Source organism: Rattus norvegicus, chromosome 5, assembly GCF_021556685.1.
Source record: "Rattus norvegicus strain SHRSP/BbbUtx chromosome 5, alternate assembly SHRSP_T2T, whole genome shotgun sequence".
NCBI lineage: Eukaryota > Metazoa > Chordata > Mammalia > Rodentia > Muridae > Rattus > Rattus norvegicus.
Window position 1 is genome coordinate 136,659,833 of NC_141538.1, and position 14,798 is coordinate 136,674,630.

Consider the following 14,798-nt stretch of genomic DNA (forward strand, 5'->3'; position numbering starts at 1 on the left):
CATCCCCTCTGTACCCCAAGCTCTGACCTCTTTTGTGATTAATGAGCTGACGATTCTACATCGATAAGGAATTAACCTAGAGCCCCTACCCATCAATAGCCAGGAGCCCAGATTCTTAGCCCTACCCCCACATACCTGCTGATGCCCCCGGATGCCCCCACCCCCATGGCTTCACACACTACAGGGCATGCTGCACAGGATCACCGCCTTCCCTCCCGTCAGACCCCTGCAAACACAGACAGCAGCTGGTTTATACTGTTTTAATCCATGTCAAATGTAGTTTACAAAGGGAAAGGACAAGTACCTTTGTATAGAATATACAGACACAGCATCACACCACAGGGCCCACACAGGGGCGGGGCCAGCACTTCCCCTGGGAGCAGTGTCTACCCCAGGGGTGGTTCTCAACAGCAGGCTGGGCAGCCAGGCACCCTCAGCCAGCCAGCCTGCAGCCTGTTCCTGCTTGGTCCCATTCCACCCTACCCCCAGCTCCTCATGAGGAGCCCCATGAGCTAAGACTAAGGAGAGGATCAGACCCCTCGGGGCACACGCCCCGTGTTTGGGAGAAGAAATATACACCACTGAACACTGAGCACATGGGGAAGGGAAGGGATGCCATGGGAGAGGAAGAGGCAGGCACCCTAAGAGGTGGTTGGGCCGAGCCCCCAGCCAGCCCTGAAGGGGCACTGCTTCCAGGAGTCATTATAAAAGAAGAAAATCATACACCCAAAGGGGAAGGTGGTAGAGGGCAAAGTGTCCCATTTATACACAACATTGTAAACATACACAGTCTATATTACATGTGCTTCAGTCTGGTGTTTGCGTGTCTGTCAGTCAGTCTCGGGGATGGATCTCAGGAGCCTCGTCCTGCTATACTTCCCAAACCACCTTCCTGCCAACCCTGGAAACAGAGTCCAAAGAGGCATGGTCCCCAAGTTCAGAAGGAACAAGCAGGCAGGGCTGTTCCACTCTGGCTCCAGAGTCCTCTATGTGTGTTTGGGTGTGTATATGCATGTATGTACACGGGGGACCTGTGTGCAAGTATGTACAAGGGGGGAGGGGCGGTCACTGTCACAGAGGCTGGAGCAGGGGTTTGCTCGAGGCAGGGCCTGCCTGGACAGCTAGCTCATAAGTAGATCCTCCGCAGGTCTCCAGGGGCTGTGATGGTGTTGCACTGAGGGCAGAGCTTCTTGGCACCCTGAAGAGAGAATAAAGGGGAGAGCTCAGACCCGACATGACCTGTGTTTACACACGAGCACTGGGCCTGCAGTCATGTCTGTCCTTCAGTTTGTGCTGGGTCCTCATTCTTGTCAGCCAGGCAAGGGATGCATGGGTTGCCTGTGAGCAGGCAGACGTGCTCCTGTGTTGGGGAGACGCCAGGATCAAACCGCCTGGCCAGCCCCACAGCAGGAGCCCCGGTAATGAGAACAAGGCTGGGTCCAGCTGTGGCTGCCTGGCCCTAACGAGATTACATGCGGCCTTTGATCAGGACACAGAGCCCACGTCCGGGCCTTTTATTGCTGTCTCCGGGCGACATTTTAATGGCTGCTCCCGAGCTAAGAACAGGGCAGGAGCAGAAGGAGCTTAGTAATGGGAGGGGGAGGGGTGGAGGCCCTAGTCTGGCTTACCCAGTACCAGCATCTTTCTGACCTGGGGTCTCACCACTATGTGATGCGTCGGGGCCTACTTGGGAAGGAGGGCACATGCATGAGTGCGTGGAGGGGAGAACTGAACAAACCCAAAATGAGGGTGCAGACAACATATTCAACTTGGGGGGTGAATTCCTGAGTTCAGGCTGCTCTTTGCCTCCCTCAAGCAGGTGCAATTACAAACGTGAACATCTGGACAGTGCCACTAACAGCTGCCCACCCACTCAGTTCCATGCCACCTCACCAGAGTCCGAAGCCAACACTCTTCACAGTGCACATGCCAACACTGGATCGACGTCAGCGGCATTGAGTATGAGTCCTAGGGAGGAGGTGGGCAGAGAAAGGGTGGCTGAAGTAGGCTCACCCTCTGACCTTCCTAACCCCACAGGGCATGGATCTGACCAAGAGCACGCCCTGACCCCTCCCTACTTACCATGCAGATGAGGCATTTGTATCGGTCACCCCGAGATAGCTGCCGTTCAAGCTCCCTGACCCGAGCCTTTAGAGCCTCAAAGGTAGTTACAGCTGAATCTTCGGTGATTCTGTAAAGACAGTGCACAGTGGGGTAGCAAGGTGGTGCGATCTTCAACCCAGAATCCCATGGAGAACCTCTTCTCAACATCTCCACCTGCCAACTACTCCTGGAGAGCTAGACTCCGTGACCTGCCTCTCTCCCCAGGTTCTGCGCTCTCTGGGCCTGCTCTTACCATACACCACTATGCTGTGGCCTTTGTCCATGTTCCCGGGTATTAGTTTGTTTGTCTTTTTAAAGAAACGGTCTCACTGGCCAGGTGGTGGCAGCGCATCCTTTTAATCCCAGCATTTGGGAGGCAGAGGCAGGCAGATCTCTGAGTTTAAGGCCAGCCTGGTCTACAGAGAAAGTTCTAGGACAAGCAGGCTCTGTTACACAGAGAAACTCTGTCTCGAAAACAAACAACGACAAGAAAACTCACAAAAAGAAATAAAACAAAACAAAATTTCATTTTATGCATATAGGTGTTGTGTCTGTGGAGGCCAGAAGAGGGCATCAGATCCCTTGGAACTGGAGTTACAGATGGCTGTGAGCTGCGGGTGCTGGAAACTGAACCCCACCTCTGACGGAGCAGCCAATGTGCTCCACACATTGGGCTCTCTGGCCCCTCTTTGTTTTTTAGATGAACATATAAAGTCTGAGATTTCATCATGGCATTTAAAAAAGTATTCCCCGGGGCTGGAGAGATGGCTCAGCAGTTAAGAGCACCCGACTGCTCTTCCAGAGGTCCTGAGTTCAATTCCCAGCAACCACATGGTGGCTCACAACCATCTGTAAGGAGATCTGTGCCCGCTTCTGGTGTGTCTGAAGACAGCTACAGTGTACTTATATATAATAAATGAATAAATCTTTAAAAAAAAAAAAGTATTCCCTGTCCTTCCTTCTTAGTGCTGGGATTACACCCAGGGCTTTTTTTTTTTTTTTTTTGGTTTTTTTTCGGAGCTGGGGACCGAACCCAGGGCCTTGCACTTCCTAGGCAAGCGCTCTACCACTGAGCTAAATCCCCAACCCCACACCCAGGGCTTTGAACATGGGAAAGCATCCATCCACCTGAGCTACACCCTGTCCCTCATCCTTATGGTTTCTAGGGCTCACTCTAACCTAAACTCTGAAGGTGGAGTTTCCTGAAGGCAAAGGCTCACTACCAAAACACATCGTTAATGACATTTACTGGTGGCATAAGCCCTACTTGGGGCATGTGAGCATGAGAAAACACTGGCCAGCTCAACCTTCATTCATGCAGACCAGCAGCAACAATGAGCGAGGAGTAGTGCCTTAGGAAATGACGATAGGAAACAAACAGCTAAAATGTACGCAGTACTTGATGCTCGCTTCTATGTGAAGAGCTGAGGAAGCCTGCCCAGGCTGGGGCAGAACAAGTCCATACTGCTTACAAGGAGAGGTGTCTCCAGGTCAAGAATGAATGGTAGAAAGAGACCAGGCAGCCCATGGGCCCGTGCAGACTGGCAGGCAAGCGGGCAGGGCGAGGTGACTCCTCCAGCTGGCAGAGGAGCCGGCTGTGAGCAGCTGGGGGGAGGGTGGGATGGGACAGAATGAGGGAGGTCTAAAAGATGCATTCGATCAAGACTGGACTGAGGTGGCATTCTGGAGCAAGGGGTGTCCAGCTACCGTGGGGACAATGTGCTCACAAAGCTGCAGAACTTAGATGGTCTGTGACTACTGACATGATGGTCAGGAATACACATAGGGAAGGTCATGGGAACATGTTTACTGCTTTGTCTCACTGCATATCCAAGGTTAACCTCAAATTTACTACGTAGTTTAAGTTAGCCTCAAACTCATATTCCTCTTTTCTCAGCCTCTGCAGTGTTGAGATTACAGGGATATATGACCATTTAGTAGTAACAGTCAATGTACAACAATTTCATCTCCTTTTTTAGGACATGAGCGGCAATGCAGAATGTGTCTCTCTGGTAGCTGTATCCAATGGGCCCATAACTCCATTCTCCAGGGACACCGAAAGGGCTTGTGCCAGCTCTGTAGTGTGGGCAGATTCCTTGGAGCTCCTCACTCAATCTCAAGAGTCTGGGAAGCCTTCATCCTCCTCTTGCTCACTAGCACTCACACAGCTAGCATCTCTGGCATTTTGCTCAACGCTGTATGGACCATCCTGTGTAGATGGGCCAATTTTCCACTCGGATGAGGAGCCATGCTTTCCCAGTCAGCCTGAGACCTTCAGAGCCACACAGGGCTAGAGTACCGCTCCAGAATGAACTCCTCAGTACACACACTCCTCTCATCTGGCTGGCATGGCTGTGAGCTTCTTCTGAGCCCTTTTAGGGCATGGATGCTGTGGTCAGACTTCTGGAGGAAGCCTGGCCCCTTCTTCCCCCTTTCCCGGGTATAAAATGGACTGTACTTTGTGAACTGGACTATGATGAGGACTGAAGAGACCAATCCTGGTGGCTCTGACGGAGATATGCTCTGTATAGCAGCAATCAGTCCCCACCTTGTCCTAGAGTGCCCCACCCACTGGAGCCTGTGCTCACACAGGTGGGACAGAAAAGCTGACGTCCCCCAGCCTTGGGTGGGCAGCACCTTCATGGATGGCCACTGGCTCTGGCCCCTGCCTCTCCCTCGGGCGCCATCCTTGATTAATGATCTTGTCTTTCTGATTTATGAGCAGCCCCTCCAGACGAGGGTGGGCGCTTCTTACAGCCCCGCCCGCCCCGCTCAGCTGGAGTAGGAGAGAATTATTAAATAAACATCCATACGTCACCCCCCCTCCCTAAGCTGGCTGCACCGAATCCGTATGGCCCGCTCCGGCGCTGACACGGAGCAGCTGCGGTGATTCATGGGCAGCCGGGCCCTGCGCTGCGGCCCATACATCATGCCAGCAGCACTTGCGGCCCCGGCCGAGATAAACTGATCAAGCACAACGGGCTGGAATGAATTTATGACAACACAAAATGGAGGGAAACAAATGGGAGGTGACCCAGGCCACCGACCCAGCCCTGCACTGGCCTGCAGGCCACTCTTCTGGCAGGAGGCAAGATGGAACACTGGCCCTAGAATGAAGAGGCTACCCTTTAACCCCAGGCAACCTACCCTCCGGCTGGAGGGAGGGGCAGGTTCAGAGACAAGCAATGGCCAATGGCAGCCACTCCAGGCAGCCCACACTGGACAACTGCACTTCCTGGGGCCAGTACTGGGCCCTTTTTAGGCTTCTGGAAAGGTAGCAGGATGGCCACTGATCTCAAATCCTGTGGCGCTGTCCAGAAGCCCTGAGTAAAGGAACAATGGCTCTCCTTTTCCTCTGCTGCAGAACCTGGGCCAAAGTTCCTACTGGAAGTGATGAGACCACTGCTCCTGCCTAAAACCTGCTGCAAGCGCCACCCGGGACAAGAAAAATGAAACCAATTTAGCTCCCGATTAAGAAACAGAAACTGGAGATGAATCAAATGCACTGGCTGGGCTGGGCGGCCATACATCACATTCCACTCTCGGGGGCAGCTACAGCGGGCAGGGAAGTACTGTTCCTCTCCACCAAGGCTCCCAGGGCCATGGCCCAGTGATCAATTCACAAAGTCACACAGCACCAGCTGGGCTCCACTGCGGCTGTGTGCCCAGGGCAGCAGGACTGAGCTGTCCTCAGAGGGCCAGAAGCCTTGGCAGCAGGCCTTTCTGCTTGCAAACCTTTCCCAGCCCCTTGCCCAGCCAGCCATACTTACTTCTCAATGTCACTGTTCTTGCAGGTCTTCTGCATGGCTTCCTGCTTGCTGCTTTCACCATTGCTGGTGGACGGCATCTCTGTAGGGACAAAAGTTCAACAGCACAGGTAAGTGCCGAGGACTGAGACAGTCACCATCATCAAAGATGTTCTCCCCCACCCCAATCCTGCTCATCTGGGTCAGAACTTACCATCACTGGCCCATTTAGAGAACTCAGGTGTGATGCGGGTGCTCGGGGGGCCACCACTAGAGGAAAGGAAGGAGAAAGAACTAAGCGAGGCCTGCAGGACAGCTGAGTCCTGCCTCCAGGGATCCCTCCACACAAACTGCCCACGCCTTTGCCCACACTTGCTTTAGGACTGCGCCCCGGAGTGCCTCTCTCTCCTTGGCTTCACCAGGCTCTTCTCCTGTGCATGGGATGACATCAGCCTCTGTGTATCTGGCATGGTGGTCAAGGACAATAGACCCAAGGTTGCAGTAGAACACAGGGCTGACTCCTCAGGAGCACCCCCCACCCTGGCCCACACCGTGCCTGGCTCCAGGAGGATGATTAGGTTTTGGAGGCTCTGCTACTTTTGTTCTTGTCCCACTTTGCCCCAAGGATACTGTGGTTTCCCATACTCCAGAGTGTCATCTCCATCCACATCCAGGTCAGCATCACTGTCTGGATTCTCTTTACCACTGCACATAACGAAGCCGGAGCCTGTGGGAAGCAGAGTGTTAAGGGCCAGAGGCCAACAACTAGGCCAGGAGCTCCCTTTCTGCTGCTCTCAGGAGGAATTAGGTCCGAGATGAGACATACAGGCAGACATGCAGGTTGTTCCTGATTGTTTCCACCCCTTTCTCTGAATCCCTCCCTAACCTTTAAATGTACCGCATGCAGCTCCAGGATGTCTCTGCTTATAAACTCGCACATTCACATACTGTATGTGGCCCTTAGAGGACACTGTGACAGGCCTCCCTACATCTGCCTTCCAGTTCCAGGAAGAGCAGAACAAGGGTAGAGAAACTCAGATCCGAAAGGTCACTCCCAACTAGGACCTGAGCATCCTTCTATCTCACTGTCTAGCTTGAGACCCAGAGGAGAAAAGGCTGGCCAAGGCCAATCAGAGCCATAGAGTAGGACCCCCAGCCAACATCCTGATTTGGGCCACCAGGTCCTTTGCCAGCAAAAACACCAGGCAGCTGTTCAAATATTTGGTGTCTGAAGCGCTTGACATTAATTATTCATCTCCACCTCACACAGCCCAGATTCCTGGACAAGTGTAGTTAGAAAGGGATTAGAAAGGGACAGACAAGGGAGGTTCCACATGCACACCTGCCTCTCAGAGCAGTCACAAGGCAACTAGGCTGGGCAGGGCAGGCTGAGGCCAGACTCTGCTGATCCCCAGAGGGCATTTGGCTCTTGGCTAAAGCAAAGGATGAGCTACTGAGGCTTCACCAAGCCTGCCTCATATGCCAAGTGGTCTGACTCCTCAACATTTTCCCACAGGCCAAGGTTGGAGACCAAAGAGCTGTCCCTGCATCGTTGTCCTTGTGGGTCTCAAGGAACATCTTACAAGCCAGACCAGCAGCTCTGCCAGGGACAAAGGAAAATGAAGGACTTTCCCCAAAAGGTTCAGAAGCAGAATTTTCTGCATCAAAGAGGAAGCTTAGAGCTCTGCCCACTAACCTCAGAAATGCGTTCTTCTTGCCTCAGCCCACTCAGCCACACAGTCTGACGAGTCCTCCCTGCTCCATAGCCATCGCTGGCTCCCACTGCATGCACCAGGCCAGGATCCAACCTGGTCACATGGCTCTAGAACTCCCGTGTGTAGACACTGAGACTGCCCGTCCTAGTCACATCTAAGGACTCCCCACCCTGCTGCTCAGTTCGTCAGATGCGCTTTCAGGCAGTAGCTTTTCCCTTTTCCCTTTAGTCTACACTGGACGAGTCATTCCATCTACTAACCCCTGAAGCTAGTCAGTGCCTAGGCTCTATCCTCATTTGGTGCCTACCCAGAAGGACTGACACACTTGAGGCAGCAGGCAGGTCAGCAACAGAGCCATTAAGCTGAGAAAACACCAAGTTACAGCTCTGTCTCCTATTCACAGCCAGGTGTCCTGACAAGCAATTCCCACCCTGAGGGTGAGTGGCACCTCTATAAACCCTCTGACAGTTTGGGAGACAAACTCCGCCATCAATCAGAATGTAGCTATCAGGTTCACTTACAGCCCGCACCCCATAAGCCCTGCCAAACCCCGCCAGCCTCCAGTCCCAAGTGCATGCAGTTCAGGAGCAGCCTCAGACTCCTGCCCAGCCTAGCTTAGCCATGCTTGTGGGTGGGAGCCATGAAAGAGCTCTTCAGTACCACCTCTGAGCTCACATGCTTTCCTCGTGCTGAAGGAATGACCTTCCACCTCCTACACTCTCTCAACCTTTTGGAGGCCGTTCTACCTGGCCTGGTGTGGACAGTTTTAGTGTCTGGTCCCCATCTTTGGGTGTCTGTCTGAGTGGTGACTTCCTCACGTACTGATACATACCTGTCCCTTCCTTGATGTCCACTCCAACTCATGATCGTATTTATTGCACCAATACCGTTCCTTACCATGGGTCACAAGCCTGACTCCACTCATCTACACCACACACCATGGCAGTACTGGCTGAATACTGACAATATTAATATTGTTCAATGTCTTACTAACCTTGTACCACAAGGAAGTGCTCAGAGAAATTTATCAAGAGTTGCCCCAGTTTGGCAGCAACTTTCTGTTGTTCTCACCAAGGAGCAAAAAGGGCGGGCATGATATATCTTGCTAGCTAAGAGAAGGCCTTTCTTCCTCTGGCCCGAGCAGTCTTCTACTCGATACTCGTCCCATCCCCCAGCTGAGACAGATGTGGGGAACCTCTCCCTATCCCCACAGGTGTTCCAAGCAGGCTGCCACCACCAATTTTACTCCAGCACTAGCCCCAACCTGCTTCAACCTCCTTCCCAGCACATTAAACTTTATTTTCTTAATGAAATGTCACTTGCTGACTTCTGGCAGAATCATAATAAAAAGAAACGGCCATAAAGCTGTTTTATGCCGAAAGCACCCCTGCCAGCTTGCCCCTCCTCAATCTTGGAGAGGAAGGCTCCACAGTCATTCTATGTTCTCAGCTGCTGGAATATCCCAAACCAGTACTCAGAGGCAAGATGGCACAGACTGCTCCCTTCCAAGTCTCTGGCCCCTCTTCCATGCAGCTCTGGGAAGTGCAGGCGACAAGCTCCTGCTGCTGCTACGCAGAGAACAACTTGGTCCCTAGGACCTCCAAGATGATCCAGACCAGCTGCTGGTCACCAGGGAGGGCCCTCTGCGATGGCTCTGCTCCAAATGAAAAGGACAAAATGGTTGGCAAACCAAGTCTGATGGTCAATAGTGCCTGGCACAGTCCCCTTTCCTCAAGTGAATGCTTGGAGCCCAGCTAAGTGCCAAAATGATATGGAAGTCTAAATTCTATGAAAATGACCCTGCTCTCATAAACTCATTTCTTCCTGAGCCACTGAGGGGGGGAGAATCAGTGTTAATTTAATCAATTGATCAAATGATCGATTGAGAAACTAGAGATGCCCGTTTACTGGGGGCAGTAACATCCTGGAACCTGAAACCACAAAAAAGGAACCATTGATTTCCTCACCTGCTGCTCCCAACCAAACCAGAGCTTGGGGAGAAAGGAAAGTCTTGGGGCTTCTAGAGCCCAGTGCTCGCCTACAGGGAGGGCAGGGGCAGCAGTTTCCGGGGAGTTTTACACTGGAATTAGTTACAGATGCAGTTACGGTGTCTTGTGTAAACGCCATCGATTGGGGAGCTGACAGTCTGGGGAGCTACGATGCGGGACAATCAATCGGCCTGCAGTGTCACCTGCCACCTCGCTGAACAGTTGACAATGCAATTATCCAGTGTGGAGGCAGGGAGTTGGCGTGTGTCAAACGCACTTAGCCACTTTCCGGGCCTTCTCGATAACGCGTTTCACTGCCTCACATCAGGAGAGTCAGAGAGACAGACGCTGCTTAAAACCATTGATACTTGCTCTTTCTGCTGGCACTCCCTCTGTGCCAGCTTAACAATCGTGTTCCCAAAGGTGATTAAATCCTGTCCACTGCCGCAGGGGACAGAAGAAGCCTTGCTCCTAGCCACACCCCTCCCAACAGGCAGCCACCATAAACTGAAGGTGGTGCAGGGTCACAAGGCAGCCACCTATACCTTGTTTCCAGTGGTGTACTGTTTCAACATGTGCCACCCACAGGGCTGGGGAGCACAGTGGCAATCAGAGACAATTTTGCCACTAGGGCTCCCATCTTGGCCCATGCCTATGGAGTCACACCTTTCACACTCTTGCTCCATAATCTGTTGACTAAATTTTGTCAAGTTATTTAAAAGAGATACGCTGAAGCTGCCTTCCCATGTTGTTCTCTCAGGAACTTAAATTGCAGGGTACTTAGACCGAGCCTTAATTTAAAACAGAAATTCAGGAAAGATGGTACCCTAGGCAAGATCTGGCAGGATAGCAGCCCTCCATAACCACTGTCTTAGCACCCTCCCCCAACCCAAGACGCACGCACGCACGCACACACACAAAGACTTTGTAGCTCTGGCTGGTCTAGAACCCACTATGTAGATCAAGCTGGCTTCAAAATTACAGAGACCCACTTGCCTCTGTGTCAGGTGTGCTGGGATTAAAGAAGTGTACCACTGTCTCCAGCCTTTGCTACCCTGTCTGAGAGGGGCTTTGTGCTGGATTCCTTCAAGGCTTCAGCCAGGGCTCATAGACAAAGGTGCAGACAGACACGTCCCACTTCCTGAGCATCATCCTGGAAAATGAACCATCTTACCACCCCTGGTCCACAACATCATAGCCACCTTATTTAAAACCAAGCTTTTTCACGACCTTTGAGCAGACTTCCTTTTAGTTGTACCAAGTTCTGGCTTCCCTAAATCCAGACAAGTGACTTCTTATAGGCAACCAATACAAAGGAGGGCTTATAGCCCAGCACCCAACACCTTTCTTGCTAAGACATGGAGGAGGTTGGGAGAGGGAAAGTGATCTCTTGCTCACTGGTCACATGGTGCCTTGACAATGGAGGTCACATAGCTTCTCACCTTTATCCCAAGGCTGCCAGCCTCCCTTGTGGCCCGTTTCTCTGGCCTGAAGACATCTGGCCTGCCTAGGTTTGGAAGAGTATCCCAGAAAAGCATCTTTTATCCTAATTGTTATCTTTAGAAGCCGTGCTGGGCCCTGGGTACTACCCATATGCAAATACCACTATAGCAGTGTGAAGACCTCAGGTTTCAAGGAAGCAATTGGCAGCTGAGGTGCACAGCCCAAAGAGTGCTCAGAGATCTGAGGCTTTCTCTCCCCCACCTTCTCCAGAAGACTTTCCTTATTTCCTCAGGTTTTGTTTCTTAATCTGTTTATTAGGATGCAGAGGCAGATGAATCTCTGAGGCCAGTTTCATCTATGCAGTGAGTTCCAAGCCGGCTGGGGTGACATAGTGAGATCTTGTCACTAAATAAATAAGAATCTATTTGTAGACAGACTTCCCTTGATGTTCTCTTTTGTCCTGAGACACTGAACCTCCTTGTCATTAACCCTAAGCTCTCATGCTCTCGACCTGTTCTTCTAAGCCAAGTGTCTTCACCAAGACTCTTGCTTGACCACTGCCTCCCATAGTAGATTACACTCAAGGCAGCTGATCTGACCCACGCAGGGAGCTTTGTCGAGGATGACGAAGGGACCCTAGTCTGGGAGGAGGGATGGGGAATGAAGGGATACTGGGACTTATCAGTTCTTCAATTCTTTCATATCTAACAAGGACAGCAATCTCTGTTGTCAGCACGCACAGTACAGCTTAAATGGGCCTCACTACTCTCCTGCTCATCCTGCCTCTGCCTCCCTCTCTCTGAAGTCGGCTGGGCAGCTTCTTCAGCTGGTGTTATCACTCCCTCTAACCGGTCTTGGCAGGCAATCTAATTCCTCCTGAAAAGGTCACCGCCATTTTAACTGCCTTTCAATCACATTAAGCAGGAGCTGCCCAGCTTGCGGCCCAGCCCGCCCGGCGGGCGATCAATGCACTGCACTGACACCAGAAGCCTGGCAGGGCCACACCCAACCCCCCCAGAGTTGGGCCTATTGGTCCTGGCCAGGGAGGGTAGGTGACAGATGGCCAGCTTTTGCAGATGGGCTTCAGGGGCAGAGGCAGTCAGGATCCGCCAGGGCCTCTCTTTGATAGCCCCCTCCCACTGAGGAGGCTCAGCCTCCATTGCTCCACTCTCTGCCTCGTGGCCCCCGCTGATCTCGCTGTAAAACAGCCTTTCAAGTCAGCCTGTCTTTTGACTGCACTAAGCTGTTTAAGAGGCGGCAGCAGCTTCTATCAGGAAAGCTGGAGCAATTCTCTGCAGATAAAGGCCCCTCCGGCCCCATTCCCTCTTCAAGTCTCACTCTCATTCCCGCTCTCCAAATCGCTCAAAGAAAAGCCCTCTTTGAACTCCCCTCAGGAATTCTTGAAAGGAACAACCTCACAGTGTAAACACACCCAGAAAAATGATACCTACCCGAGGCCTAAGGGCCTCTCCCACCCATCGACTGGTGCATCCCCGTGCAGACAGACTTTGCTTAAGCAGTAGGCCCTGTGCAGCCTGACCCATTCAGACACTCCAGGAGCCCAAGAGCCATCAGGTCTGATTCCGTGCCAAGAAACCTGAGCAGCTGTGGCTGCAGCTGATAGCCGAACTAATCCAGAACAGCCTTCCAGAACTGACTCAGCAGGACTGCCTTCCACACCTGAACACACACCCTAGCACCCATGTGTATAATTCTGGGGCTCACAAGCTCCACCGCTCAATCTTGCAAGGTTTCAGAGCCACTAGAGCCCTATGACAGAAACGCTCTGTGCAATGACAACTAAGGCTGTCTACCTGGAGGGGGGGGATGTGTGTGTGTGTGGGGAACAGTTTGGTTTAACCCTCTTGAGATTGGTGGGCAACATGCAAGCCCAGAGGCACAGTGACCCATCTGCACTGGATGGCACTGCAGAAACTTGATCTCAGCATGAGCCCAGGTGTCATGGATCTAAGAGGCAAAGGTCCTCCTTCAAGGTTGCTGTGAGATTCCCCAGAGACCACACACAGTGGCACTCACAAGGGTTTTGCCCAGAAAAACAGGAGGCAGATGGGATGCAGCCTGGCTCTCGTAATGACCACAGACTGCAGTGCCAGCTGTGCTTTTACCTAGAAAGAGGAGAGAGCTAAGCCAAGCAGCAGCTACCTTCCTCTTGCTCATGGTGTCAGAGCTTGACAAGGACACTGACCCTGGGCACCTAACCAATTCTTCTGTCTCATCCAGGGGCCAACCCTTGTCTCAAGGAGCTGGGAAGGCAGCAGAGACGAGCGGGGCCCTGCAGACTCTTCTGCAGCAATTGGGGAGAGCCCAAGGGAAGCAGGGAGCAGCTGAGCACAGGCCCCTCTTCCTTCAGGGCAGAGGGCGCCATGGGAGAAGAGATGGGATCAGAGCTAAAATTAGATTCACCAATGAAGCTCATGGGAGGTCAAATTTTGCCATAACTCACTCTCTCCTCTGTAACTGATTTCCCTGACATAGAACTGGGGAGGAGGAGGAAAATCCAATGTGTTTGCCTAGAAGCCCTGAGGGCCCCTAGTGCTGGAGGTGTACAGCAGGTTGCTGGATTCTCATTTATCAGCCTTAAGAGGGATGGAGTGATAAATGCATAACCGTCCCTTTAATATTTTATGCAGGTGCTAACGCGGCTTGGCTGTCACCTTCAATGCATCACCCGAGGCCGGGCGCCCCCCTCGTCATTGCTAGCTTGCAGCCTCACAATTCCATTTCCCACCCAAATACATCCACTTTAATATGCGCATCACAGGCAGCAGCACGGTCACAAAGGAGTCCCACGAGCAATGGCTCCCACGTGGTGGGAATGATGACCAGCTACCAGCAGTGACCTGGTCACCAGAGTGCCACCGCCCAAGTTGTCAGCTGCTTTATACCTCGGAAGCCACCTTCCAGGAGCGTGGTGGCCCGTATCCGCTTCTGCCCACACCACTCATACTCCTCAAAGCGGTTGCTGTTCTCATGCTCGATGTCCACGGCGTCATCCTCAGCCACGCAGGAGCCTTCCCTCTGTGAAGAGCAAAGCAGGATCATGCAGGGCCAGGCCCTCCCTCCCTGCTCCCAAAGCCTGCAAGGAAGGCACAGACAGCCCTGGCCCCTGCTTCAGAATACCAAATGGGCTCCCTTGAAACACACCCATGTGGCAATCAAAGACCTATGCCTCTTCCCCAAAACTTTCCACAGGAGCCAAAACAGGGAATGAGTGGGAACAAAAGCAGAAGAGCAAAGAGCAGAGAAGCTGCTGAGCCCCCAGGATCCCCCAGGAGCCCAGAGAGCAGGAGCGGTCAGCAGCAAGTGTCAGGGGAGGGAGAGGAAGGAGGTGGATGGCCGCAGCCCCTCTACCTTAGAAAGGCAATGCTCCACATGCCTACTCATCTCCTGCTCCGATCCTGCCAGGGGGCGGCTGCACAGGGGACATACCTGCCCTTCATCTTGCTTCCTCCGTTTCATTTTCCCAATCCGAGCTGCATGGAGAAACAGAAAATAAAGCAGAGAAGTAAGCTGATGGCCACTGTAGCTCTGAACATCAGTGTCGCAGGAGAGCTGACACAGCCTGCCCTGCTGCCAGTCGTTAGCCTTTTGTTCAGTGCCTGCTGTCCTCAGGGGCCCAGGCTTGCTCCTTGGTGGGCCAGGAAGTATCTGTTCAAGTGTAACCCCCCCTTCCTAGCTGCAGTGCTCAGTGAGTCCAGTAGGTGGAGAAACTCCCTGCAGTCATGCCTGTCCCCAGAAGACCACTCACTCAGGCTTTGGAAAGACAAACCTAGAGAACATGT

At 52.6% G+C, this 14,798-nt stretch overlaps 1 protein-coding gene and 1 long non-coding RNA gene across 25 annotated transcripts in view; both read right to left on the reverse strand.

The window, feature by feature from the left end:
* Positions 1–14,798, reverse strand: part of LOC148005993 (uncharacterized) — a 1,435,680-nt gene that overhangs the window by 1,179,081 nt on the left and 241,801 nt on the right. The window lies entirely within an intron of this gene.
* Positions 246–14,798, reverse strand: part of Rnf220 (ring finger protein 220) — a 222,030-nt gene continuing 207,477 nt past the window's right edge. For 12 of the 24 annotated variants that reach the window (XR_015620000.1, XM_087550592.1, XM_087550593.1 and 9 more), the window contains 9 exons: positions 14,446–14,489; positions 13,902–14,034; positions 6,480–6,576; positions 6,226–6,312; positions 6,064–6,119; positions 5,874–5,952; positions 2,083–2,191; positions 1,894–1,968; positions 247–1,198 (listed from right to left, as the gene is read on the reverse strand). Coding sequence is in view for 21 of the 24 variants with exons in the window: in XM_087550592.1 (XP_087406718.1) it covers positions 1,127–1,198; positions 1,894–1,968; positions 2,083–2,191; positions 5,874–5,952; positions 6,064–6,119; positions 6,226–6,312; positions 6,480–6,576; positions 13,902–14,034; positions 14,446–14,489 (752 nt within the window). In the remaining 3 variants the exon portion in view is untranslated. 24 annotated transcript variants of the gene reach the window in all.